The sequence below is a fragment of the Martes martes genome, assembly GCF_963455335.1.
Source record: "Martes martes genome assembly, chromosome: 15".
Lineage (NCBI taxonomy): Eukaryota > Metazoa > Chordata > Mammalia > Carnivora > Mustelidae > Martes > Martes martes.
The window spans coordinates 53,853,271-53,881,154 of NC_137903.1; the positions used below are offsets into that span (position 1 = coordinate 53,853,271).

Here is a 27,884-nt window from a genome sequence, read left to right on the forward strand (position 1 = left end):
CCTGGCAGAGGCAACCACTGGCCACATTTAGGGCTGCGGACTCCCTGAAGGGTCCCCTGACAAAGGAACACCGTATTCCTTTCGGTCCTGTCTTGACGCTCTCATGCCCCAGGCTGGGACACAAAGGGTAGGTGCTCACTACGGGCAAGGGAGAGGCGCTGCCCACGGGGACCGGCGAGGCTGAGGGAGAAGGACACCGTGGTGCTGTGGTGGCCGTGGAGGAGAGGAGGGAGGGCTGCGGAGGAGCTGGCGATGCCATCACTGGCGGCAGGGGTGGGGGGATGACAGGGAATGGACGGGACATCGTGGAGGGATTCGCTGATTGACAAGAACCAGCGGTGCTGGCGAGACGGAGTCGGGGGCAGCTGGGGAGGAGGTCGAACGCAGAGCTGGGACCTGGGAGGAAGGGGTGAAGGGTGGAGGGAGGATGACTTGTGAGGTGGGAAATCTCACAGCACTTGCGACGGGAGTCTGCAGACACACCGCCTCTCGACGGAAGCGGGCATATCCTGTCTTTCCTCGGCCTTCCCCACCTCAGAAAACAGCGAGTCTGTTCTTTCAGATGCTCAGGCTGGAGCCCGGGGTCATCCTCATCGCCTGTCCCATGCTCCCCAGTCACCTCCAGCACATCCATTCTCCCTGCCTTCAGAACAGACCTAGAACCTGATCGCCCCTCACTGCCCCACCTTCCTGCCCGCTGCAGCCCCCAACCCCCGCCCCCCGCCCCGGTACTGCCCATGCCTCCCACCCAGATGCCCACTTCTGCCCCTGCCCGGGCGAACTAGGCTCAGGAGAGTAGCAGAGTAGTCAGTCCTGCTACACAGAACTCAGATCATGCCAGTTCTCAGCTCAGAACCTTCTAATGGCTTCTCATCTCAGAGCAAAAGGCAGAGTCTTAAAGATGACCGATACGCCACTCATGATGGGGAACCCCCCCCCCCACTCCTCTGACCCCATCGCCTCCTGCCACGCTCTCACCTCAGCGCCCGGCTGCTCCTTACACAGACCGTGCGAACTCCTGCCCTAAGACCTCTTGCACTTGCTGTATTCCTGGCTGGTGCCCTCTTCCCCTAGATGTCCATGTTGCTCCCTGCCTACCTCTTCTCATCTCTGGCTCAGATGTTACGGCCTCAGGATTCCTGCCACGAATACCCACTAGCGCGTGCCCACCCCTGCACGTTCCCTTGCTCTATACTTCTCCGGTACTTCTCACCACCTGATATGCGACGTATTTATAGTTTGTGGTCAGTATCTGTCTCCCCCTATTAAAATAAAGGAACTCAGTCTGGTGTGGGTTTTTCCCCACATTTATAACCCCAGAAGCTAGAATAGGGCCTCGCATTTACGAGGTCCTCGATAAAGTTGCTGAAAGAATGAAGGTGTCTCCTTGCCCCCTGCCCCCCACCCCCACCCCAAGAAGGAAGGACACAATGTCACTTCATGACTTAATGCACTACGTGGTGCAGGCCACTGGCTCAAGTTTGGTGTCGAGATGTTCCGCACAGTTAAATAACGCCGTGCCGAATATAACCAAGTGCACGGAGGGAAAGAAATGACAAGATGTGCACGAGGGAGAAGGGGATCTGTTTTTAGCCAAAGCCTGAAATGAGAGCACGGTGATGAGGCAAAGAGGCAAAGACCAAGAAGGCTTCAGGCCTTGGGGCATCTGAGGGGAATGGGGACGACCAGACAGATGGATAATTAGCAACCACGAGCACATGCCCACTGTGACACCAGGAATTCTAAGAGAAGGCTTTGCAGGGCCTTGGAGATGCCCATTTCCTGAACAGCAGGTCTTGTCCTCCGTGTTTAACAATAATGACTCCTGGGAGAAGGAAGTTTAACCCCAACCTTTCTTACCATGATTTATGTATTATTTAGTAATAGAATCAATTCATTAAGAGCATATAAAATCGAGGCTAATATAAGTAACACATGATGCTGACAATTATAGATGGGAATGTCCTCAAAGGGAAGGGAGCCTCTGGGAGGAGAGCAGAGTGCTGTCAAGGAAGTGGACCCTGGGTCTGGGGCTCAGGAAACCTGCATTCTTAGCCCCGCGCTCCTCAGCTCTGTGACAGCAGGCGGACCTCTTAATCCCTCCACAGCTGTACCCTTGGCTGTCAATAACGTAATCTCTGAGTTACTTAGCAGTTCCAAATTCCAAGGCTATGATTTGACACCTTCCAACAGTGATAATCAGATCCGAAGCCTGAAGAGGACTGAGACATGTAGGACCTTCACGTGGGGACAATGAGGCATCAGTGCAAACACAGAGGGTCCTCATCAGGATCCAATTAGCTCCTCCTAGAGAAGCACCTAGAACAGCGCCTGGCACATGGCACACTCTCAAAACACGTGGGAACCTGTTCATTCACTGGTTCGTTCGTTCATTCATGCATTCATTCATGCATTCAACGAGCTCTGCAACTGACCCTAGAGGCAGGGAGGGGAGATGAAGTCCTGAACTTGAAGGAGTTTGTGACCGTGACAGGAGACACGTATGTGACACGGATCCACACACAGCCCGTGAAAGCAGACAGCACAATAAATTGAAAGTGTGGAATCACGGAAGTTTCATCAAGGGAAATTTCCCCAAATAAGTTCTCACCTTCTGCTGGAAGGTGGTGAGAGATGTGGACTAAGGGAGGAATGACAGAGAGGTACCTCCACGGCACTGTTTTAATTCTTTAAAAAACACCAACAACACCAACAACAAAAAGCTGGGAGGGAGGCTCGCATCTGGCAGGAGCACCAGTTAGGTCCTGAGCATCATCTGACATGCCGTCCTCTGTCACAGGGATGGTTCCCACACCGGAGAGAACCTGACAGCGGCCATTTGCCCAGGTTCTGACTAGAAAAACTGTAAATAATCAGACTGGACAAAACTGGGAAAAAAACTGGCTATCCTGAGGAATCGGAATAGGCAGTATCAACGAACAGTTTTGTTTTGTTTTGTTGTGTTTCAGTATCAGTGGTTTCTTCGTACACAGAGTGGTTTTGTAACTGCTTATATAAGCTTTTTAAAACATTTTTGTGAGTCTTTCTAAAACTTTGAGTATCTTTCTTCAAAAGTCAAGCTATTTCTTCTGCCCTGATTGCAATCTTTTTACAATTTTATGTGAATTTGGATCTTATTTTTCCATTAAAGTAATATACAAATAGACAGGAAGGACTGAGAGAGACAGCGAAGAGCTAGTAGAGATTTTCTCTGGAAGGACAAAATCATGGATCCTTTCTGTTGTCTTTTCAGACTGTACTTTCCAGATTTTTCTAACATGAACAAAGATTATTTGTCCAATGAAATTAAATAATTAAGTCAATGTAAAAGGAAAATACAGAAATTTTGGTACCCTTTTTAAACCTCAAGGTCATTTTCAGCCAATGTAATAACTGTTCTGCATGACTCCTGTGTGTGCATGGACAAAAATGCTTCAAGACACATAAAGAGTTGGAAAATTGTCTCAGGATGCACCAGCTTTTTCAACCTTGGAAGAAACAACTGACCATTATTTCATCCAGTTTTCTGCTGAAGGAATGATAATGCTGTCTTCCTGGACAAGGAGACTGAGTTTTTATTGTGAAGTCCCCTTTCCTAACTTTCGCACCTGGTATTTCTCTTGGCTTTAGTGCAGCTTTCGAAACAGATGTAGTCTACTTGGCCAAATGCATGTGACTTCCTGAAATGCGGAACAGTAAGAAAACTGTCATGGGATTTCTGCTGCCACTACCATTATCATCAAGGGGAGGAGTACAAAGGAGTCAGGTGCACACCGACCACCTCACACGAAGGTGACTGAGGCTGCTGGGGCCCCATCACAAGGACATGGGCTTTGTTTTATGTTTCGCTTCGTTTTACGTTTTATGTTTCGCTTCAAGAGCCAGGGGACGGGCTCATTCATTCATCCACACGTTTTCCTACCGGCGATGTGGAACATTTAGAGAAAAGGGTGATCAAGTTCAAGATGCTTCCAAGGTTTGGGTTAAGGGACCAAAGTGAATTTAACCAGGACTGAACCTGTGACTCTGGCCCAATTCCCTAATTCACCCATAACAACAAGGGGGTCGGGTGAGTATTTCTTATGCATCTTCTACGCTTCAGTTACTTTCTCTTCAACGAGGAAATTCACAAATTTTCTCACGTCCTTAGTCACATGCTCCTCACATGCGCTTTTTTATCCCCATCAGGGCAAGCCCCTTCTTACTTTCAAAAACACTCTCGTAACCCCATCACCTCTGTTTATGCATCACGAACAGTTTCTTTTCTATTTGTTAATGTTAAGAAACAACACCCTAGAAAGTTCTACTCTACAACGGTTCCTCTATTAAATAACTTTGTAAAACCATTCTCTTGAACATGTCATGGTGCAATTTAATGAAGAAGTCTAAGTGAGGGAATAATATACTTAGCTTTCCAGGCATATTTATAAAAATAAATATAGTTCATTAAAACACACAGGTTACAAAATAAGCCTAACTAAAAAGGAACTTCTATTTCTTTTATGTGTCCTCCCATTATCCTTTCATGCATCATCAATTAAAATCTTTCCTCTGGCAGGATCACACTGAGTCAAGTGAATGAAGAGAAAAGTAAATGGGACAAGATATCACCAAATTGTATAAAATAAAGCGAAATTCTAAAGCACTGCGGTCAGGGAAGAGGGCTTGGGGAGAGTGCACGTAGTGGCTAGGGTCTCCTGAGATGCTGTACTCCCTGGGAAGACGACACCCTTGGGAAGTGCGCTGCCTTAGCACTCTTGGGATAGATTTTTGGCAAAGATGACACGAGAATGGGCTCTCCCCTTTCACGTCCACCGAAGGCCACTTCTCTTTGACACGTTCCTATAGTGCCCCCTCTCCCAGAGGGCCCTCAGGACCCCCAAAAGCACTGTGTTGGAAAGTGGGGACAGCCTCCCACCAGCAGTCCGTACAGCCTAGTCCCCAGTCCTGCCCCTGTGACCTTGGGCAGGTCACCCAACCATTTGTGGCCACTGTTTTCTTATCTACTGACATGCTGGACCTGGTAACCTTCACTCTGACACCCCCCTTCCCACCTCTGCTGTTTGGAGTCCAGGTCTGCACTGCGGGTGGGCGGGGTCTACACGGTGGTGAGGAGCAGCCAAGGGCCCTGGTCTCTCAGGTGGAGAATTGCTCAGTTACCTGCCTCTGCCCATCTCTGCCCTTGCTTTATACAGCACAGCTCCCCCTCTGATCCCACCCAAGCATCCCCTTAGGAGGAAACCTGAATACATTTTTATCTGGAGCTAATGCCCCAGGTTCCTCCCCTAATGATCATACGTATGAAGTTCCTGAACTGTCATTTCTTTCTAGGCACTTGCTTTTGTCAAACCCTTAGGACCATTCTAGGTCTCGCAACCCACTGCCTTGTTCTGACTTAGTTCTTCAGCACGAAAGCATGACAAACCTTCATGGCCGTTAATCTCTTCCTTCAACAAAAGGGGACAGATAAAACAAGAATAAAACTTCCAGATGAAAACCAGTCTGTCACCTCTGGCAACAAGTAGCATCAGAAACCAGGTATCACTTGTCATTTAGGGGGGGACTTTGGCCACTAGTTACTTCCCAGAAGCACAGCAAACTTGAACTGCAGAAGTACTCTCCCAGGCTGATGGGGAAACCCACCACTTTACCCGAACTCTGGGTAAAGAGCAGGGAAGACTCTCCATCACGAGGCTGGACACAGCAAGCTGTCTCGGCCTGAGACCTTGAACGTGACTTAGCATCACAGAGCAGGACCCTCAGCTCTGGGCTTCCCGGCTACCCAAGCAAGCTCATTATGATCTGACCACCTGTACAGTCTGTTCACAGGAGAATGTACAGACCACCAAACTGCTTGCTGTCAAGTGAAATGCAGCACCCTGGCACACACAGGCCGGTGTATTTGGTTCACGTGAACCCCCCCTAGGGAGAGCGCCCCTCGCTGTGTGCTCACAGATGAGCTCTCAGAGTCTGCAGCTTTGGGAAACTCGGTCCTGAAGGGAAGGGGAGCCCCATCGGCCACCTTGAAAACCCCCCTGGACTGCAATGGTTCATCAAAATAGTGCCATCTAGGGGCGCCTGGGTGGCTCAGTGGGTTAAGCCTCTGCCTTCGGCTCAGGTCATGATCCCAGGGTCCTGGGATCGAGCCCCGCATCGGGCTCTCTGCTCGGCAGGAAGCCTGCTTCCTCCTCTCTCTCTGCCTGCCTCTCTGCCTACTTATAATCTCTGTCAAATAAATAAATAAATTCTTTAATAAAAAAAAAAAAATAGTGCCATCTAGGGAGGCACAATGGGAGAAGAGTTAGCAACATGCTCAGAAGACCCCGAGGTAACGGGCGTCTCACGCAGTCCGATTCTTTGTATTAATGCAGTGTTTACAGCTCATCAGAGAACATTAAGACTCATTTTGTAATAAGCATGACTCACACAACGCACACTGTTAGTGTTCTCAGGGTTTTAGAATCCATCCATTCTCTTGGGGTAAAAGAAACAAAAAACAAAACCAAACAAACCAAGTCTGTCAAATCTAAAGTATGCTATATACTTTATTCTTTGTACAGCTGAGCAGCGGTCCAGCCTAAATTACCGTCACAGTATTTTCCATATGTCCTCATACCTGTCCACGGCATCGCGGTTTACAGAGAACTTTCACAGCTCTCCTATCACTAGGTTGCTACCGTTTGTCAGGACGGGCACTACTGCCATCATTCACGTGTGAAGGCACTGAGCTCAGAGATGTCCTGTGGCTCGTCGAGTTCATAGAGATAGCAGGTTGCAGAGTCAGGATCCCCTCCTTCTACTATTCTGAGCTACACAGTCCAAACTCTATGCAATTTTCCTATCTTGCTTCTTTAACAAACCAGAATGTAATGAGTTAATTTTTCTAGAAGAATTTAACTTAAATCTAGAAAAGAGGTAACTTATCATTCCTGGAATCAGATCATGGAATTCCCAGGGCTCTTTGATCTCCCCAGCACCAAAGCAATCCAACCACAACTGGTAGGAGCAAAGTATGATCTCTCCTCCTCGAAAGAAGTCACACTCCCTGAAAACTCAATGATAAACCCATTTATATTCTCACTGTCGCACAGGCTGACCACCTCTGGAAGCCTGCTGGGGGAGACACAGGGGAGTGGGCTACACAGGGCCCGCAGACCCAAGGCAGAGGTCTCCGGGCCAATGGCTCAGCCTGTGCTTCATTCCAGTAAGGGGCCATCGTGACTGAAGCTCTATCGTCAGATGGGACATCAGAGCTTAGCAACCTCTCCCACTGATAAATAATAATGCTCTTTGGGGATTTTCAGGAGCCAACTGCATAGGGAGAGGAGAAGGAAAACAATGATATAATGGGTAATCAGAAGTAGATTGGGGCGGGGGGCAAGTGTGGGAGGTAAATGACACCAAGTCTGGCAAGAACAATGACCCAAAAAAGAGGTAAAGACTAAGGAGAAAATCCTCCCTGTCACTTAGAGCCACTATTAAATAGCATCAGCATTTCCCAGAGTCTATGAAAAGGTTTCCATTTAAAAAAAAAATAGACTAAAGAGGGTACACAGATGTCAAAGACCATATTCTCCCTAAATTCAAATTGTTAGAACGTGGAATGAATTTTCTGCAGAATACCTATGAACATTCAGTGGAACTAGAATCTAGCAGACAAGAATGGAAAACAACACTCTTTGTCCGTCAAAGAGCTACCAAGAGTTCCTCCAAATTCCTCCCTAAACTTCCCATTGCCACGTTATTACAGGATTCCCTGGAGACTTACCCCTCGGACCAGATGGCCCACAGTCTCCACGCAACCCGCCTCCCGAGCCTGTCCCAGCCCGGCTGCTTCCAAGGCACCAGCTCCAAGCACAGATTCAGCACGGCCACCCTCTGGCCGAGCAAGGCTGTGCCAGGCGCTCGCTGAAGTCTGGCTGGACTCAGACCGGCTTTGAACGGGCCAAGGGAGACGTGTGGCCTGCTTATGGGGATTCGTAAAAATACAGACCTGTGACAGTAAAAATTAAAATATTTTAAAGGTACCATTGAAGCATTTTTTGTTTGTCACCTCCTCAGTGTTCCATCTGTTGCTGGCAGGTTTGGGGAGCAAACTGTCAACATTGGTAATCCACCTGCCTGCCCCCAACATGCCCTCCTCCGGTCTTTCCCCTTCGCCTGCACCTGCCTATGGTCCCAGAGCATCGCTGTCCATCACTGGCTGCCTTCAGTCCTGGGCCAGCACTCAAGGGTATCCAGCCGAGTCTGAGGCCCAAAGGAAGCTTTCCCGCTCTGGCTGCAAAGGGTGCTAGGAACGGCATGACAAGGAAAGGAAGGACATCGGGGTCCCGCTCTTCAGAGGAAACAAGGCCCTCCCTACCAGTTGGCCCAGAACCTACCTGACACTCCACATTGCAGTAAAATGCCTGCTTGCATCTTCCACATTTGGACAATCCTTCTTTCCTTAAAAACAGAAAGGGCACTGTAGTGGCGAGAGGCACAGAAACGTGAAGCTGCACATTTTATCATGCAATCATAAAAGCCATCTGGTTGGGAAGCAGAGCCAGGATTCACCTTACCTTACTCTCCCACTGATAAAGTGGCATTTTCCCAAAGGAGAATTGTGACCAGATTCAGTCCTTGAGTAGGAGTAAGTTAGTCAAACAGTACGTGCACCAGCGTTTCCCGGCCCTGGCGGTGGGAAGGGCACCTTCCCAACTGACAGGCAGTGTGTCTATGACTCATGAGCCTGGCCTGGACACCAGAGCTTCTGCATTGCCTGCACTAGTACTCGGTAGTTTGGGGCAAGTCAAAGGCCCTTAGGTCCTGATTTCCTCACCTACTGCAGAGGGACAGAGATAAACAAAACCATCTTAGAGGTTTGACCTCATACAGACAGAGGCTTAGAGGCCACCTGTACTGGTGAAAATGCAGTGTGAGTGACAACATCTATTAATTAGAAATGCAAGTAAGACAGAAGATGGAACAGTGTATGTCAGTAATTCCTATGCTGCCCAGAAAACCAAGTTTAAAAACAGTGCAACCCAGGGCGCCTGGGCGGCTCAGCCCATTGAGCATCTGCCTCTTGGTTTCTGCTCGGGTCATGATGTCAGGGTGGTGAGATTAAGCCTCGTATCTGGCTCTGCGCTTGGCATGGAGTCTGCTTATGATTTTCTCTCTCCCTCTCCCCACTCAAAATGTGTGTGTGCGTGTGTGTGTGTGTGTAATGCAACCCAGCAAGCGGAGACATACTCATATAAAACATTACTGGATGTGATCGGTACCCATACTACCTCATCGGTGACTGCACTGAGTACTGCACTGAGTGTTTCTTCTGCCTTTGTAATGAGGTCAACAGTCCCCTTCCTTGCCATATCACCTCCCTGCTTCTGCTAAAGAACAGAGACTCTGCTGTTTCCCAATTGTCAGGTGCTAGTGTGTTTGTCAGGTTTGATAAGTCAAAGCTTTTTCAAAAACTATAAAGCCACAGAATTAAACCTCACCAGAAAAAATCCTTAAACACATTTTTTTTTAGGTGGGTAAGTAACCTCTGGTTCAAAGCACGCGTCTTGTGCCCTGGCCCCGGAAGCCGGCCTTCGAGTTGAGGCAATGCCGACGCCTGGCCACGAGGGGCGCTGTCGAGGCTGCCAGGCTGGGCACTGCAGTGCGCCCCCGCCCCCACACCCCCCTGCAGCGCGCCCGGGGGAGCTGATGTTCTAGAAAACACAGGGAATCACGCTGTAGAGTCCTCCTCTGCTCCTTGTCAGCGAGCGGCAGTCACCACACTACTCCCACGGAATCGAGACTGCTCCCCAAATGCTCCTGTTGGAGCGAAGCAGACTGCCTTGCAGTTTTCATGACAGCACTTGGATTCCAAGAAGCAGACTGTGGAGAATGTGTGGGAGAAAAACACATCTTGTGGCTGAGGCATAAATAAATATCCGGAGTTTGCACATCTCAGTAGTTTAAAAAGGAACTCACTGATTTGGCTGAGCATATTCTCTGGCCTAAAGTACCTCCCCCCACCCCCGCCAGGACCCAAGGTGCTCCTGAAAGCATCCTGACTCTGACTTTGCACTTTGCAGAAACAGAGAAACCAGAGACGGAAGGAAGGTCCCTGCTCTGCTGCATTTTACAAAGAGGAAAAAAGGACCAAAGAGGCTACAAAGAAACTACTGAGAAGTGACTTGGAAGCAAGTGCCAAGGGACAGAGAGCTAGAAGAATGCCAAGGGGATGGAAAGTTAAGTGGGGCCAAGCCAGGGAGGGAGATTTGAAAATTCCTTCCCAAAAGAGGTGCGTTTGGAAATGGATAATGGATGCCTAGATGCCACCCCATAAAAAAAATGTCCATCGGAAGCAGCTGTCTGTTAACGTTTGTTTTTGCAGGGGGAGAGGTCACCGAAGCTCTTTGAGAATGTGATGGAAGCTACTAATTCTCCCAACAACCCATCTTCTCCCCAACCCCCCAAAGCAACAGAAAATTTGGGGAGATTTCAAGGGCTCTGAGCCACCTGAAGCCCAAAGACACTGAACAGCCTCTGAAACTAGAGTTAAGACCCCCTGGTATAAAAGATGGGAAAACTATCTCAAAAACATCCTTATTAGCCCTAGATCATACCAAAAAGCAAGGATTCAGTGGTCCGCCCCGTCCTGCAGAAGCAAGCAGTAAAGTGAGTACGAAACCAAGGCTTATTTTTAGCCTCACGGTAACATCCCAAGGGAGAGAAACGGCAAAACTGGGCTCTCGAGAGCTTGGGAAGAACTCTAGTGGGATTTCATCAAAACCATAAATTGCCCAAAGGCCAGGATTCATTCACTCTAGCCCGCTACCAAGTCCACAAGCCACAAACAGTAAGAGGCAGAAAGAAACAGCTAAGTTTTAAGGGTTGGCAATTTGTTGGGTAATTTCTAGAATCTGTCCCAGGGGTTCTCAAACTGTGGTCTGGAGACTTCTGGGATCCCAGGGACCCTTTCTGGGAGTCAGTGGGTCCAAAACTACTTTCCAAGTCACACTACAGTCTTGACAATTGCACTGCAGGGGTGCAAGGTGTGAAGGAGCCTGGAGGGTAAAACATTGGGAGCCTTGGTATAAATCAAAGCAAATCAAGCTGTCCCTGTGTATTCTTGACTTCCACAGGCTCCGACTTAATGGGGGGAAAGGCCAGTTTTACTTAAGATCCCAGATGAAGCAGTAACAAGTAGTCACTGTGCTCAATCTTGATGCTTGGGTAGGATAGTACCTTCTGACATTCTGTGGTAAGTTAGATAAGTATCAAGGGTTTCTTCTGATCACGAGGCACACCAGCTGGCTCAGGGAAAAGCAACCCCGTCCTATGGTGAACCAGCCCCCCTTTCCTCGTGGAATCCTGTTTTTACCTGAAAGAGCCATGTTAGACAAACGGTGGTTTTTCAGACTTAAGGATTTGGCAGATACATGATGGAAATGAATGTCACTTCAAGTAAAACAACTGAAAATAGGTTCGGTTAATGATAAAATGTCAGCTTTCAAGCAAATGTGAGAATTTTGACAGCCTCTCATGTGAGATTGCCAGAGATATTAACAATTGTGGGCATTTTTTTTTTAAACACAGTTTATGAAGTACATCAACTTTTAGAATGTCTATATAATTCAGTGAGCCAATGTTTTTCAAAGGAGAGGGGCATGGTATTTTTAAAAATTATGCATGGCTAAAAAAGTAATTCGAAGTGCAAGACAGACCAAGGGATTTCAATGTAAGAGAGCACGTAAAGTTCACTGACACGGCTTCATTGCACACTGAAGGGTCTACCCTTTAAGACAAATTCACTTACCACGTTTTAGTGTTGAATCAAAATATATTCACAATTAATTGAAAAGGCTGTTAAAATATACCTCTCTCTCTGATTACGTATCGATTTGAGGCTGGATTCTCTTCACATATTTCAACCAAAACTACATAATACCACAGACTGAATTCAGAAGTGTATTTGAAAATCCAGCTGTCTTCCGGAAATCCAAACATTAAAGAGACTTGTAAAACTGGAACACCACCACTAGTCTCACTAATTCTCTTGTTCTGTAAAATAGTTCTTAAAAAACAACAACAAATTATGCTACTAGCAGTAATAGCTGGTGTCATTTTAAACTGAATACTTTGTAATTTTGTTTTAATTTCAAGTATGGTCAATATTAATAAACATACTCCATATGAACAAAAGCTCCTTGGAGTTCTCAGTGTTTAAAAGCGTAGAGGGATCCTTAAGACCAAACAATATGAAAACAAATCTATCTTCATAAGTCTGTCAGCTCTGAGAAAAAGGCCTTGTTCCTATTTTAATGAAGATAATGAGGGTCCAAAGGTGAAGTATGTGCTTCAACGTGGTCATTCAGCAAGTAGGTAGCAGAATCAGAATTCACATGCTGAAGTACAGATTTCGTCTTCGTCACTCAAGAACAGCCTTCCTTGAGTTACCGCGACAGTCCTTCAGGGGGATCTACTACACAAAGCAGGAATCAGCTACGTGTTTGGATAAGCTAACAGTAGTAACAGAACATAAGGCCATCTTTACTCTGTTGGCATAACCTCCTGGTTCCACTGAGACCTGATTCATGCCACTGTGCTTCAAAAACACAATGGGGAGAAGCCAGGATCATTTCTCAAGATGAGATTTCGGGAGGGAGCACCCCCACAAAGAGGGTGTCTCAACCAACGGTGTGACACAGTCATTGGTTTCACTTAAAATGCACTGGCGTGAAATAACTGATAATCATATCAATTATAATCGATTGTGTATTTGGTCTGTGCGAAGAAAGTCTTTCCCTGTCCTTCAGTACATCAAAGTGTGTCTCAGACAGACAGATACTGGGCCAGTCCAAGCTGGACCGTGTCTGCTGGGAGCTGGGTGACGGGGTAGCACAGCTCTCACAAACTACCAAAAAGCTTGGCCTGGCTCTGTGTGCGCGCTCATTCAAGCAACGGCCTGCTTACATGTGAATGTTCTAACACACATCTTCCTGAGCCCGGCCGCCTTCAGAGCAGAGGAGAAAAGCTAAAGCACTTCGTGATTGTGAAAAGCATACAAACCTACTTTGATCTACTCTGGGTGCGAGGGAAGTTCCGATGAGGTGGGATGGTGGCAAGAGAGGGCGCTCTGTTTCCGATATGCAGATACATATGGGAACTCTACCTCCCTTCCACAGCTAGGGAGACAGGTAAACTTTTCAAAGGAAGCCTGATCGCTGAAACTCAAATTAGAATTTGCTGCACTGGTACCTACATTGTGTGTGTGTGTGTGCGCGCGCGCGCACGCTTGAGAGAAGAAGGAAGACACGGAGAGAGCTTCTCTGAGCGTCTGACTGTTGCTGACAGAGACATTGAGCCAGAGAGAAACTTCATACGGGATATCCATTTTCGCTGTAGGAACACACAAGGCGTTCGGAATAAACTGTCTTCCTACAGAAGACACAGCCATAAACCTTGCATTTGCAATGTAACCTGATCTGAACTGTCCAGGAGGTCTGGGGCAAAGACGGCAAAACAAAGACGACAAAACGCCTCCCGGAGAAAGACTAACAAAGGTCACTTGAAGGAATAAACTGAAATCCCTCAAAAGGAATGGAACTCCAAGACAGAGAAGAGCGAATCGGTGCCTGGGGGAGGACCCAGCAGCTCCCAGTCCCCTGGGTCTGTGCTGGGATTTTGAAAACGCTCTCCAGGAGATTCTAAGCAGCTTCCAGGAGGCAGAAGCAGCCGCCCAGGCCTCTGGTAATCCTTTCGGGCTGCGTGTTTCTCCGGGGGCAGAAGCTGCTGACTAGTGTTGAAGTAATTCTCTGCAATGCAGACTCTTTGCGAGGTAACTCAGCCCAAGAATTAGCAGCACATTCTGGACGTATTAGGTTGTTGAGTGACCTTGATGATGCACATTAAGGTGAGAATAAAGAGGCTGACACCGTATTTTCTAACTATGACACGAAAGCATTTTAGAAGCCAGGTGCAAGCTTTAAAAAAGAGAGCTGAGGCTTTTTTTTTTTTCTATCCCCATCTCCTCCTGATTCCTGCTTCACAATTTAGGGTGAATGTGAGGAGTCACTTCCCCACCTCTCGAGCTCAAATCCTCCTCCCCGTGCTTGGGGTGCCATGTGACCTTGGGCAAAGCACTTATCCTCTCTGGACCTTTTCCTCCACTGTCAAGATGCAGTTCCAACCCCATAGGTTTGTTATGAAAATCACATGAGAAAATACGAGAGACGCGTGTTACCTTCATGTTCTATGTTAGCCTCCACTCTGGTTTTAAGTGGTTCTCAACTACTGAACTGTCTTCAGTCCAATCTCATTCAGACTCCTATTTGCAGATTTATGTTTCTAAAGTCTCTGTTTTACAGGCGAATTATCTACCCTGCTGTGAACGGAAGAACTCTTTGAACTTAAGAAACAATTCCATCCACAAAGGGAGGAGAGAAATGTTACAGCAAAGTGCAACTATCTGATTATCAGCGACTGGAAGAGAACGCAAAAGACACGCTCCTGTCATTTTCTGCTGGAGGAGACACACGCAGTGATTAATTTTCTTGCTTTTCAATTTGGAAGCCATGAAGATCAACAAGTTAGAGATGTAATTAACAACTCCGGCTAGTTAATGCCTTGCCGCAGGTGCTGTTGGTCTAGATAAAAAGGATTTGATCCTGTAAGCTCCCCACTTTCTGCTACTGAAATGAATGCTTAGTGGGTTTCACCATGAAAGAAAAGGAGACTGGCATGGAGGGGGTTTGCAATAACAATTACTTTTAACTAACGGTGACAGAAGAAGTGACAAGTATGCTCTGTTGAACAGAGGCAGCCCCAGCCAAATGAAAAAGAGAAAAGGAAAAAAGCCCAGCGGCGCAATATAACTTCACCATGGGTTGAAATAAGACAATCAGAAACAAAGTTAGCCTCCCACCCAGAGAGAGTGGTTACACTAGCAAATTTTTATTTGAGAGAAATAAAAATTGGAGGAATTGTGGCGGAACCCTATTATAACCCTGGTTAGGGGATAAGGATAATACTAAGGCTATAGGTTTTTGTGTAATAGTGAAAGATGCTTCGCATACCACTTTAATCCACAATGTAACAGTGAAACGGACCCACGTGCAGCGGGGAGCTTCTTCCCAGAGCTGTGCTGAACCTTCCCCTTCGCACCGGGCTTTGTTCTGAGGCTTGTTAAAAGTTAGAGCCCGGGGCCTCTTGGGGAAGCAGGAGATATTTAGGGCAGGAAAGTAGCAACTAATAGCTTTTCCCAACTATTGGCACAGGAGCCATGATTTACAAGGACATCGGGCTTGGTGGTCAGGGCAAAAAACGGTTGGCCTTTCTAGAACATGTCCCAGGGCAAGGTGGAGTGATGGAGGTTCGAAGGGCAGACATTTTCAGCTCTAAGTTCTGGGGCTCTACAGTGGGTACAGTTAATAATACAGCACTGTATACCTGAACGTTGCTAAGAGGAGATCGTAAGCATTCCCACCACACACAGCTAAAAGTAAGTGTGCGAGGTGATACGTTAATTATCCCGACCTTAGTAGGCACTCCACAATGTATATCGAGTTATCATGTTGTATACTTTAAATATATACAATTATATTTGCCCATTATCCCTCAATAAAATCTAACAGAATCTTGTAAGATGACTCCACACATCACTGATCCCGTAGAAGTCAGCTCAGCAATGAAAAGAGAAAAAAGGACGATACTGATTTAGGATTTGTTGCAATGCGGGCTCTGGTGGAGATGAAATCTGTCTTTGTCTTAGAAAGAAAAAGAGATTCACGAAGATTATGGAGAGAGGAGGGAGATACTCAGGCTAAGAACAGTGAAGATGAAGTCACTCTTGGCAGCCGCTGGGTGATGCCCGCACGCCGACCTCAGCGTGCAGGCCCTGGTGAACCCCCGCCAGTTCAGCCTGCCCAAGGAAGGCTGAAAGTACGGACTTTCAAAACCTAGCCTTTTCATTTGGAAACGTGTTCTGTCTTAACGTCTGTGCCAGATCCGAATGACACTTCTTTGCTGCTCTATCTTTTACTTCTGACGCCCACTGACTGGGACATCGAAAGGAAGGAAAACAATGGATGCCCTTCTTTGTCACTCCCTCTCTCATAAAGGAACTGATAATAAATAACATCCACCATTTCCTACGGTGCTTCAGTAAGTGACAGATGTTATCCTCGGTTCTTTGTAATCAATACCAGGAATATTGGATTCCCCTGCGACCGCGGTTGCCCTCGCTTCTGTGAGGAGGTGAAGAGACCTGTCCAAAACGCCAAGGTGAGTCAGTATCAAGGAAAAGGACAAAACCAAAGGCATATCAATTTAACTATTTAAAAACTCAAGCTGTTCCTAACAATACTGCTCACGTCAACATTCTGGCCACAAAGTAAGGGAAAAAAGAAATGTGAAAATACTTTCATAACCTATTGCTAAATGTGAATTCCAGAACAGAGGTCAGGCCCTCTGCAGCCAAACATGAGCATGAACTCCTCACCCAACAAACAGGTGACCTGCTCTCAATCCTACCTACAAGAAAATGCACCTTTTAAAACTGCTTACAGGAGAATTTTAATAGGTGACCCGCCCTCATCCCTTTGGCTCTATTTTCCTATAGACAATAAAAAATTGAAATGCCAGTCTGTTGGGGTGAATGACTCCACTGTGGACGATACCTTGAGAACTCAAGGTTATCAGCTACTGTTTGAACAGATTTAACAGACTTTTTTTTCCAATCTCTGTGATTCCATTTGTATTTCTGAATTAAAAACATTTGATGTACTATAAAACTTTGTACATGAAGCAGGAAAGAAATAGGTTAATCTACCTTAGCCAAGTAAGTTCTGTCCAGAAAGTATTTTCTCTGTGTAAAATATTGTACCAGGCTCTGAGGAATGATATTTTTATAATAGTTGAGCAATTTGGGGACAGAGGACAGAGGCCCTACCTTCATGCAAATGGTGGTAAATATAAATTTCAGGCAAAATGATTCAGCATCCAAATGGCCTAAATGACACACAGAATTGAGAGCGGGAAGCCACTCCTAGGACTGAACTCTTTCAGGACACAGAAGTTTGAGTGCTACAGAGAAAGCTGTCTCACTGACTTCTGAAGCCCCAGGGTTAGAACACGATGCCTAGAATATCAAGAGCGCGTGAAACATGTAAATAGTCAACTACCGGGAATATAAAATAGTAACAAAATAAAACGAAGGGATTTGTGGGCTGAAGTATTTAAGAGGAGCCTCATAAGAGATGCAGTTTCCGCTAGATCTCCCTTGAGAATGATGAGACTAGGGAGGCAACGCTAGGGAAGGGAATCGTGCAGAGAAAAGCACTCACGGTTACAGAGGGGCAGAAGGAAGAATGCAGAATGACAGGGTACCGCTGCGACGCGGGATACTGGAAAGACCACCCAGATTGTGTTCAGGGTGTGAGTTAGAGGGCGGGGAGGGATGACGCCGGTTCGTGCGGGAAGGGCACTTCATACGGAGGAGCAGGACAGTCAAGATTCTATCCTGAAGAAAGCAGGGATCCGTGAAGGGTTCTGCGAGTGCCTGTAAGTCCTAAGGACGAGGATGAGCAGTTATATACCTGGATCAGTGAAGAGGCCTCGTCCAAAGAGCCACTAGTAAAATAAGCTGCAGATACGAGACTGTTCATTTCATTATTATTGACTAAGGGAACAGAGAGACAGGCCTAGGGCGACACAGATGAATGAGATCTGGTTCCCGCTCAGGAGCAAGTGTGCCCAAGGAAGTATCTGACAAGGTGCCCTGGGAGCGAAGGCAAAGGGAGCTACTCCAGCCTGCCAAAATCAGGACAGACTTCTGACCTGAGAACTAGCCGGGCAAAGAGGGACAAGCAGGAGAGAACCAGCATGATGCTGTGCGGCTGCGTATGCCTCTGTGTGTGCCTGTGTGTGTGCGTGTGTGTGAGTGTGTGACTGCAGGAGTGAATCAAATCCTGCAGAGCAAGTGGGACTCAACCCTCACCCCTGAAGCCTCGCCCTGGGGGGGTCCCCCACTCCTCCTCCCCAGCCCCTGCCCCCAGTCCTACCAGGGCCATTCTCTGAAGATACACAGACAGAGAAGACCGAGGCGAGCTTCTTGCCCAGCTCTGAATCTAGAAAATACTTAGTAACTGGGTATTGTGGAAGGCCTGAACATGTGTGGAAATGAATTAAATACTGAATGAAATAAATAGATTGCTTCTAAATTCCAAATTTGTGAACCTACAAGTTTCTAAGGTGAAAAAAATCTTATATAAAGTTTTCCTTCAAGTGATCGTTAGAAATATTTACTCAGGTGTATGATGAGTAGACTAAATTTCATTAACTCCCCCCAAAAAAGTCTACCCGAAGTCGCAGCTGTTTTGACACAATGTGGGGAAGTTACCATTTCATTAGACCCTGGTATGAGATCAAGCCTCACCCTGAGTTTGCAGAAGTCCATGACCTAGGGTGTGTGGTTAAACATTTTGATTCCCTGAATGGCCTTTATGACATACATGGATTATCAGTTTTCAACCAAACAGAAGTGAGAAGAAGAAAATACTCAACCCCCACACCTGTCTTCAAAAACAACAACAATCTGCTAACACCTCACCATGTTCAAAGCACTGTGGCTAACATAAAGATGAGAAAAACCTGCTAGAAGAGAAGCTCCGTGGTGGTCGGGATTTTTATTCCTTTTCTCCACATTGTTTCTAGGGGCCGAGAACCCAGTGACTGTTCCACAGATATAAATATTTGTTGAATACATTAAAAATAGAATCCCTGATCTCAAGGAGTTTACCATCTGCTCCTAATTAAATGTCTCTTACTGTTGAGGTCTGAAGGCCACGGGAGGCTATCACTGCAAACGGATTTGTGCAACTGACGGGAAAGAGCTTTCTCGGGGCGCAGGGACAAGTGTTTCCTATACAAGCATCATCGTGGTGAGGGAAACCGACAAAGTGTGAGCCCAGAACCCACATCCCTGAAGGGTCTTTCCTGGTACTCCAAGCCTGGAAAGAAAAGGTGCCTCCCATCCAAGGTCTTTTCATTTTGCCACAGATTGTGATATAACTCTCTTCAAGTGCCAGGATAGAAAAGATTTTTTTATTTGGCTCTGATGAAAACATGTATCCTGTTGGTCAGCCAGATTTTCTCACCACCTCCCTCCCCCAGGATATGCCTCTGTCTTCAAGGCCTGGTGTAAAATTCACTTCTCTGGTGAGTTGCTTTTCTTTCTCGTCTTCTGCATGGTGAGTCGGGATCCCCTGGGCACCGACACACCTCATATTACCAGAATGCACTTGCCGATACATGCCACTGTCTTAGCTCTCACCCTAGCAAGCGCTCATTTCGGATTCCAGGGACTAGAAACTTGCCAAAGAGAAGCATTTACAAAGTCTCAGACCCCCTCTTCCTATAAAAGTGACTTGAATCTGTTTTAATAATATGCATGCAATATTTCCACTTAGTCATCTGAAACCCTCCACTTAGTGTGTAAGAGTCACCAGATTTTATGTTAATATATTGGCACAAGGAGCTCTGTACTATTTTTAAACTTTTGATTGAAGAAGCAGCTGAGACACAGCTGGATTCTCAGCGAATGCATGGACTAGAAAGATAAGTTGTTTCCTGAGCCCTCAAGACTTTTTGGTATTATTTTCCTGCGAAATTGCATATTTCTGTCCTTCAGAGGAATCTTGAAGAGATCGGATTTCCTTCTGTTCTATTGTGTTGGTGTGAACGCCTTTGCAATTGAAAAGGAGGCCTCTGAGGGTGGTAGGAACAGAGTCAGCAGAAGTTGCACAAAGTGAGGTGTGTGGCTTTGTGACTGGTTAGAGCACCCGTGCTAATGAGGCCAAGGTCACAGGTTCAATCCCTGAAAAGGCAGTGACTTCAATCAATTCTCTGCCAGAGCTCTGCACCCCTAAAGTACCACGGATTTGCTAGAAATCCAAAGATGTGAAGTTGGGGATGTGGGTGGGAAAGGGGAGGCTGACTGAGAGGCTGACAATGTCAGTCCTCTGGAGAGGGGACAGAAACTTCTAGTCCCAGCACTGGCCGCTCTCTGGGGGAAAGGGGCCAGCACAGGGTAGCCTCACCCAGGAAACTGTTACAGAAAACCACGGAGCTGCCAGGCTCACCAGAAGAGGGCTCAAAGTCTGAGTGTGGTCAAGAACAACCAAGGCGCCCGGCTCTCCGTCTAGTTCCCTGATGATGATCAACACGCACATACTCAAAGGCAAACCCAGAGAGGGGCTCTGCGAGAGGGGCAGGACATGAGAACGGGGAATTAATAACAGAGAGGAAATCCTTCTAAACCCAACTGGCCTTACACCGAGCAGATGAAGCTTGCCTGGAACTGAGAAAGGATGACCTCACTCTACATCTGAGGTCCCCCCCCAAAAAACAAGGTACAGGTGTGGGGATGGGAGATGACTTTAGTTATTAATGACTCTAAGAACATAAAGGATATTTATAATTACTGATTGCCTCCTTGAGAAGCAAAGTGGCATAAAATTGTAATTAGTTCATAATTCCTTATATTGACAAGAAAAAGAAAAAGGGATTTTAGCCTAAGGCAAAAGAGGTAAGTCAAAAGCACCCAAATAAAGTAGATTAGGCGCAACGGCTGGCCGGGTTGGTCGAGCATGTGACTCTTGATCTCAGGGTTGTGGGTTCGAGCCCCATGCTGGATGTAGAGATTAAAAATAAAATCTTAAAACACACACACACACACACACACCAAAATAAAGTAGAAACCTTCTTTGCCATTTAAGTTCTAAAATAGGCAACTTTGCAGCCTGCGTTCTCACTGATTCAGAGTTCCCTTGAACATCAGCACCTACCAAACTACACCTCTGGGTACTGGATCCTTCGAAAGAAATTTAAAACAGGTCTTCGTATTTCTTTCTTTTTTTTTTTTTTTTTTAATTTTATTTATTTGACAGACAGAGATCACAAGCAGGCAGAGAGGCAGGCAGAGAGAGAGGGGGAAGCAGGCTCCCCCTCTGAGCGGAGAGCCCGATGTGGGGCTCCATCCCAGGACCCTGAGATCATGACCTGAGCCGAAGGCAGAGGCCTTAACCCACTGAGCCACCCAGGCACCCCGGTCTTCATATTTCTTAAAGAGCCTGCTGACTGATGGTGGGCAATCTGCTTGTCCCACAGGAATACCACCCAGGGGCCTCCTAGCATAGCTGCACCATGTATTTTATTTCCAAACCTAAACAAATGAACTTGGCACCAAGTTCTGAGGAAAGAATATGTTGAAGAAAAAGAAATCTACTCTGATGCTGCCCTACCAGCCAGAGAAACAAACGCTTTATATGTAGGTATAAAGACTTAGGCAGCAAACTCATCTTAGTTCTAGCTGAATATTTTGAAATATTCTAAGCCCACAAAAAGGACCAAAGCCTTGTGTTCTTTTTATATTTTCTTATGTAATAATCGATACATACAAAAAATACACATAGCTCTTTATGCAAATTCCAAGACACTGTAATAAAGACATTTCTGAGCCCAGAGCAGCCTAAGCTACATATCAAAGACTACTCGATCAATTTATTTGCTCAAGATTTAGAAGCGTTAGTTTGTTGAACTACCTATTGAGGGGAAGGTGAAGCAAAAGAAAAGAGGCAATAAAAACAGCACTCACTCCAGGAGAAATCAGAGTGAATACGTCCCAGTGTCCAGGGGTGAAGCACATAGTCGATTCAGGCCAGAAGGGGTAGGGGAAGGAAAACCACAGTCAGAATAGGAAGGCATGGCTCAGTCCATGAAGGACACAGAGCCTGGCCCTTTAGAAGACAATAAACATCTGACCAAAATTAAATGAAATTCAAGGGAACTGCTTCAACTCTCTGACACACAGCTTTTTCCTTCGTGCGATGGGGTATGGGTCCCTCTACACAAGCCATCCTTGGGAGGATCAAAAGAAGACTGTACCTGGAAATGCTTTATGAGCTGCAAAGAGCAACATGATTTTAAGGAATGTCGTTTTATGGGATCTTCAGATATTTTTGATTGAGAGATTTTGTGCGATTGCTTTCGGGAAGGAAAGGTATTAGAAGGTGGTTTTAACTCACCGGGGTTTGAACTTCACTTCAGCATATCCTGCTGCTGTTCTGTCTCTTTCACGTCAAATCATTTCCAACCGTACAGCTTGGTCCCAGAGCCCCTGTAAGCCCTAACAGGAATTATGATCCCTGCATATGAAAAATCCGTGTGTCATTGTGCTTGCCACAACTAAAGTCTTAAAGGACTGCTCTGGGCCACACCTGAATCACGCAAAAATTAAAGAGCAGAGAGGACCCGTAACAGGCTTGCTATGCAAAAAATTCTGTTTGCCTCCATATCTCTTCTCAAATATTTGCTTAATCTCATGGCAAAAGTCTATTAGGGCATCTCAGCACTTTGGAGCTAGAAAAGGCTCTTAAAGAAAAAAAAATAAAGAGGTTTACCTAGGTAGGTTAATCATATCATTTCCATTAGGTTTTGAAAAAAAAAAAAAAGTGTAATCCATTATATTCTGGGGAACTTGGAGGCTGAGAACTGCTGCTCTTAGCTCGGGATGAATGTACCATCTGAAGAATGACTCTACCAACAATTTCCAGTATTTCCTTCCTGGTAGCCCCCCGCCCACCAACCCCACCATGATAAAAACATCCCTGACCTTGCAATATTTTATCACCCTCTGGAACAATTAGCACAAGCGAGACCGTCAGGCGGACTGTGACAGCTTACTCTGTGCTAGGACTATACTACGCCCTTGACTTCTATCTCCTGTAATTCTCACGTAGCTCTGGAGGCAGGCGTTCACGGGAGCACTGTAAACATAAAGGACCCTAGTTGTTCAAAGACATAACATCAGGAAGGGAGGAAGCCAGAACTGAAACCAAGTCAGTCTGGCACCCAAGTCTCTGCCTTTCCGTCTCTAAATAAATGAAAACCTTGAAATATTCTAATATGGAAAGTTGACAACATGATATCTCATTACCTGATGTACAGATAGCTGAATTTTGTTTCATTCGATGTAAATTGTAAGAAGAAATCTGTTGTCTGTATATTTTAATCTTACTACCCATTTAAAAAAATACTTGTGAAAAGGAGGGACTTCTCTATTAGAGCATGTGTCTAATTTTTCATTCAAAAAGCAAGATAATTTGAGAACATTCAAAGTCAGTTGTCCCCTTGGAGACCGTACAATTCTCAGAGAATATTCTGGAAATAAACGGCAGCCCTGGGGATGCCTCCCCCATCTGGGGTGAGACTTCAGTTGGTCAGCTGCAGGGTTCATCAGAGAACCTTAAGGTTTCTTAAGAAAACCGCAGCAAGAGTTCATGCCTCTTAACACCAATTAAAATCGACTAAGTATTGTTAGTCAATAACTAAGTTACAAGACTTTGACAGTCTTGTAACACAATGCGTTAGATAGGATGAATAGTCCTACAGAATAAATCTGTGAGACATCACATCTTTACAACTTCTGAAACAGGATATCTCAATCATACTGTTTTGCTCATGCAAGCATTTTAATTTTTAAAACCACTTTGAGTGAGCCAGGCATGACACAAATGTCCTGAAATTGTGTGCTAACAGCTCTATTGCAAGGAGGCTAAGTGGACCTTCCTACTTTTACCCCATACTCAGAATGAGCTAACAAAAAAGGGAATGTTCTTGCCCTTAAGTGATCCGTGAGCCAAGAAAATAAAAGATCAAGAGAGAAACATCTTCCCACCTGAGGAATTGCACACAGAATGAATACTGAGATGGAACACTGGTTTACAGCAGATTTTTCCTTTTGAGACAAATAACAAAGTGTTAAAATATGTTGAATACTAAGTATGAAATATAACATAAAAGTATCTGCCATAGAAAGGTGGCCAGTGGCTGAAAAAAGGGGTGTGTGTGTGTGTGTGTGTGTGTGTGTACAAAATGTATCTAGCAGGTGTGATAGGGACAGCTCCCAACTGGAAAACATTTATATTTTTAGGAGTTGCCCTCTAGCAGCTGAGGCGAGATAAACAACCTCCCAAGTATCACCCACCCAACTGAGTAAATGTGGACAAATTTAAAATTCCCAGAAACAAACCTCTGTCTGAATTGTGCCAACAAGAATCCCATTCCACTGGGACCCGTGAAACTTCCATATTTCAATTTATAGAACTTATTACTGCAGAAATCACCTATTTGCCTTCAAAATAAGTTAAGCCCAGATATCATTAATACGACAAGGAGAACCCCCAGTGGCTCACTTATCTTAAGCAGTATCGTTTATGCTAAACATGAAAGACATGAAAAGATAAATAGTAGTTTGGGTTTTTTTTTTCCTAGCACATGAAAGGATAAGAAGTAGTTGGGGGGGGGGTTTCCTGTCAGGGAGGGGCGAGTGGGGTTGGGTGGGGAAGAGTCAGATTTTAGTCTGTATATTTCAATATTTGCCAATTCTGCTCCTACTCCCTTGAAACTCCAGGAGACATATATGTGTTCTAGTACAGCTGGACAGACTCATTTGTTCTTGGACATGATCAAATAGTTGACAGAGGAAATGGTGCAAAATCTAGGAGAGCGACCTAACCACTAATTCTAAACTAATCAAATGGTATACAAGGATATTTCCAATTTCATAGGTATTGTGGTGTCACTATTTCCTGTCTTGTTATTCTAGTTGATTTCAAATGACTCGTTAGAGAGAAGAAATGAACTGTGGGAGTTACCAGCCCATGCACCTGAGCCAAACAGAGGGACGTGGTGGAGGTGGGGACAGAGGCAGTGGTAGGGCCCCAGTGCAAGCAGCAGCCCTGGGGAGAGGTCTAAGACACGGGTTAACGGCCCTACCAAATGTTATTCAGAAAAAAGGAGAAACAAAGCAGGCTCTGTCACATAGGGCCGGGTGCTTTGTGGAGCTACATCTGGCCCTACATTACTGTTCTAAGGTTGGGGGCGTATACAGTAGGTACAGTCAGGACACTCACAGCTAAAAAGAAACATCTCTCAGCTCCGCTTCTCCCCCTCTGAACCCAAGGGATTTGATCTCTAATTCGTTGGAGGCGTGCACTGGTAACTACCATCTGAGTACCTACTATGTGCCGGGCACTGTGGTCTTCTCTCCTAGGACGGACTTCGGGTATCACCAGGATTCCTGATGGAGGGAAGCACCTTCCGTGCTGGGTGACCCCGCTTTGCTCCTGCCACTCCAGACACCCACACTGCTTCAGACTCCGAGCCACAGCGAGGCTCAGAAGATCAAGGGACCAGTCACAGCAGCCTTTTTAACTTTGGGAAAACCCAATGCTCACTTCACTCAAACGTTGCAAAGTGGTGCCATGACCCTTTAGCTCTTGACTCACCAATTCAAAGAGCCACATCACATACAGCCCTTAAGCTGCCCACGGCATGATTCTGCGTCTAGTGCCTTTCCGGGTCCCCCCAAGCGGAAGACAGTTCTGGCAGGGAGTCTGGGCAAGATTACTATAATATTTAGCCTTTGTCCCTTCTTTTGCTATGTCTTATCATAGAATAAGGCACACAAGTCTGGGAAACTGGGTACTTCGGTGTATGTTGGACTTGAGACCCGGACTCCAAAGGTACCTGCGGGATCTCAGGCCAGTGCAGTCTGACCCAAGAAGCTCCATTTCAAAGATGAAGAAACTGAGATTCAAAATAAAGCAGGGTCCATTCTTCAGAGTGGTGGAAGGTGGGGTACACACATAATTCAACGCCATGCTTCCCGTCTCTGGAATTTTACTGAGCACCTACCTAGTAGGAAATGGGCAGAACTGAAGAGGTCAGATTTCATTCCCTTACCTATTGGGGGGACTATAGATACACAACCACACTTCCTATCTGAGCATTAGTTTTCTCGCTTGTAAAATGGAGAAAGTGTATCGGGCTGGTGATTTCTAACGCCTTTCAGGTCTGAAACTGTCATAAGGCTTAAGGATATAATCATGTGTGGATGTGGATGAATATATACGCATAGAAACTAACATAGATGTACGTGTGTATATGTGTACACGTGACGTGCGGCAATTAAATACTATATCCTACCACACATTTTGCCTAATTCCCTCCGAGACCGTGTTTTCAAAATCCCAAGCCAAGGCTCGGTGCGTCCCATCAGTGCAGCCCGTCAGAGTCCGGGGTTGTGCGGTCAGTACTCCTCTGGCTTCTCACCAAACACAAGTGCCCAGTGAGAAGGAAGAGGAGGAGCCGCGTACTTCACACGAAATGTTAAATGTCATTAAGTTCCCTGGAGGGAACGGCAGGTCTGCGGCGGCGGGGCGGGCCGGTGGGGAGGGGAGCACAGAACGTGCCGCAGGAAGCACGAGTTAAAGGTGAGCGGCTGTGGCTGCTCGAACCTGGGGCCGAGCCGGCAATGCACCAAGTGAGCAGCGCGTGCCCGGGGTTGGAACAAGCCTGGCTCCGCGTCCCTGTCGGGGCCGAGGGCCCTGCACTCCCGGGGGAGCCCATCCGGCGTGAGCAACTCGGCAAAGGGGCCATGCAGGGCGTGCGGCGGGCCCTCGGCTGCTCTGTCCCAGCGCACGTGGCACGGCCCGCGCGCGGTGAGAGCGCGCCCCCCGCCCGCCCGCCCGCCCGCGCGGCCGCCGCCCCAACCGCCGGCGCTAGGACCCTGCGCGCCGCGCGCACTTCCTCCCGCCGCGGTCCGAGCCGCCGCCGCGGCGCCCCCGCCCGCCCGCGCCGCCGCCCTACCTGGCGAAGCAGTACTCGCAGTGGTTGCCCCGCTCGTTGACCGTGAGCACGTAGGCGTAGGCCGGACAGGAGAAGAGCAAGTCCCCCACGTGGAAGGGCTGCAGGGCCCGCAGCCCCCGGCCCTTGCCCGGGCTGCAGAAGCGCTCCAGGCCGCCGTCGCCCGCGGCCCTCATGCCGGCAGCGGGGCGGGGCTGGCGGGCCCGGCGCGGAGGGGCGCCCGGAGCGGCGGCTCCCCGCGAGCTGTAATTGGAGAAGCGTCACCCAGAGCCACGGCGGGAGGGGGGAAGGCGGGGAGGGAAGCCGCCGGAGACGCGGCGGCGGCCACCGCTCCCCGGAAGGGAGGCCGGCCCCGCCCGGCCCTCGCGCGTCCCCGGGGGGAGGGGAGAGGGACGGGGAGCGGCCCGGCGGCCCCGCCCCGCCCGCGGGACCCTCGGCGGCCCGCCCGGCACGCGCTCGGGGCGCTTCCGGTGTGGCGGCGACGGCCGCTGTCGCCGCGGAGACTCCTGGCGGCCGGGCGCGAGGCGGCTGCGCCTCAGCGGCGTTTCCGCGGGGAGAGCGGACGGTGTCCCCACTCCCGTGGGCGGGTGGGGTCGCCGCGCGTGGCCCGGACCCACGCCTCCCCGGACAGGCCGCCTGGCCCCCACGGTGACCCACCCTCGGCACATCGAAAGGGACCAAGATGTTCCCCAACCTTCTGTATCCTGTCCTCGTCAGAGCCCCTGGAAGGGGTCACCGGAACCCCGGGGAGGAACCGCCGTGGAAGAGTGTGCGGTCGGTGCCGAGGGTTAGAGGGCGCTTTCCCGAGGTTAAAGGCTTTTAAACCTCGTGAGGCTCTAGACGTTCCAGGGAGTCTCTGGAGTATTCGGTGGGAACGTTTGCCCCTCTCGTGGAAGTTGATTACGCAGACAGGAGATGAAAGTGCGGTCAGCTGGGCTCCCCGAGTCTCTGCTTGCAAGAGACTTCTCTTCGCAGGGAAGGCAGGAGATAAGCTTGCCTTCAGGGAACTTCCACTCTTCTAGGGGTCCAAAGGCCGTGCTGCGGCCAGAACGCTAGGCTGGAATTTGCAGTGGTTTTAATCGCTTGGACCACTCACCCTGATCTTAGGAAAGTCCATTTGGTTATGAATCACACAGAGGACTTGAGACCTGTATGGCCCTAGAACAGGACTTAGCACCTAAGTCCTTGTACGCAAGCGG

At 47.6% G+C, this 27,884-nt stretch overlaps 1 protein-coding gene across 2 annotated transcripts in view; it reads right to left on the reverse strand.

The window, feature by feature from the left end:
* The window catches only part of SMYD2 (SET and MYND domain containing 2), a 48,940-nt gene extending 21,486 nt beyond the window's left edge, over positions 1–27,454 (reverse strand). The window contains exons 1-3 of one of the 2 annotated variants that reach the window (XM_080825023.1): positions 27,380–27,454; positions 26,689–26,928; positions 8,382–8,445 (exon numbers count right to left, since the gene is read on the reverse strand). In XM_080825023.1, coding sequence (XP_080681149.1) covers positions 8,382–8,445; positions 26,689–26,861 — 237 coding nt within the window. In that variant the 5' untranslated portion in view covers positions 26,862–26,928; positions 27,380–27,454. Of the gene's footprint in view, positions 1–8,381; positions 8,446–26,688; positions 27,040–27,379 lie in introns of those variants that run through there. The other variant, XM_080825022.1, reaches the window with a different exon arrangement.
* Between the last annotated feature and the right edge of the window lie 430 nt (positions 27,455–27,884).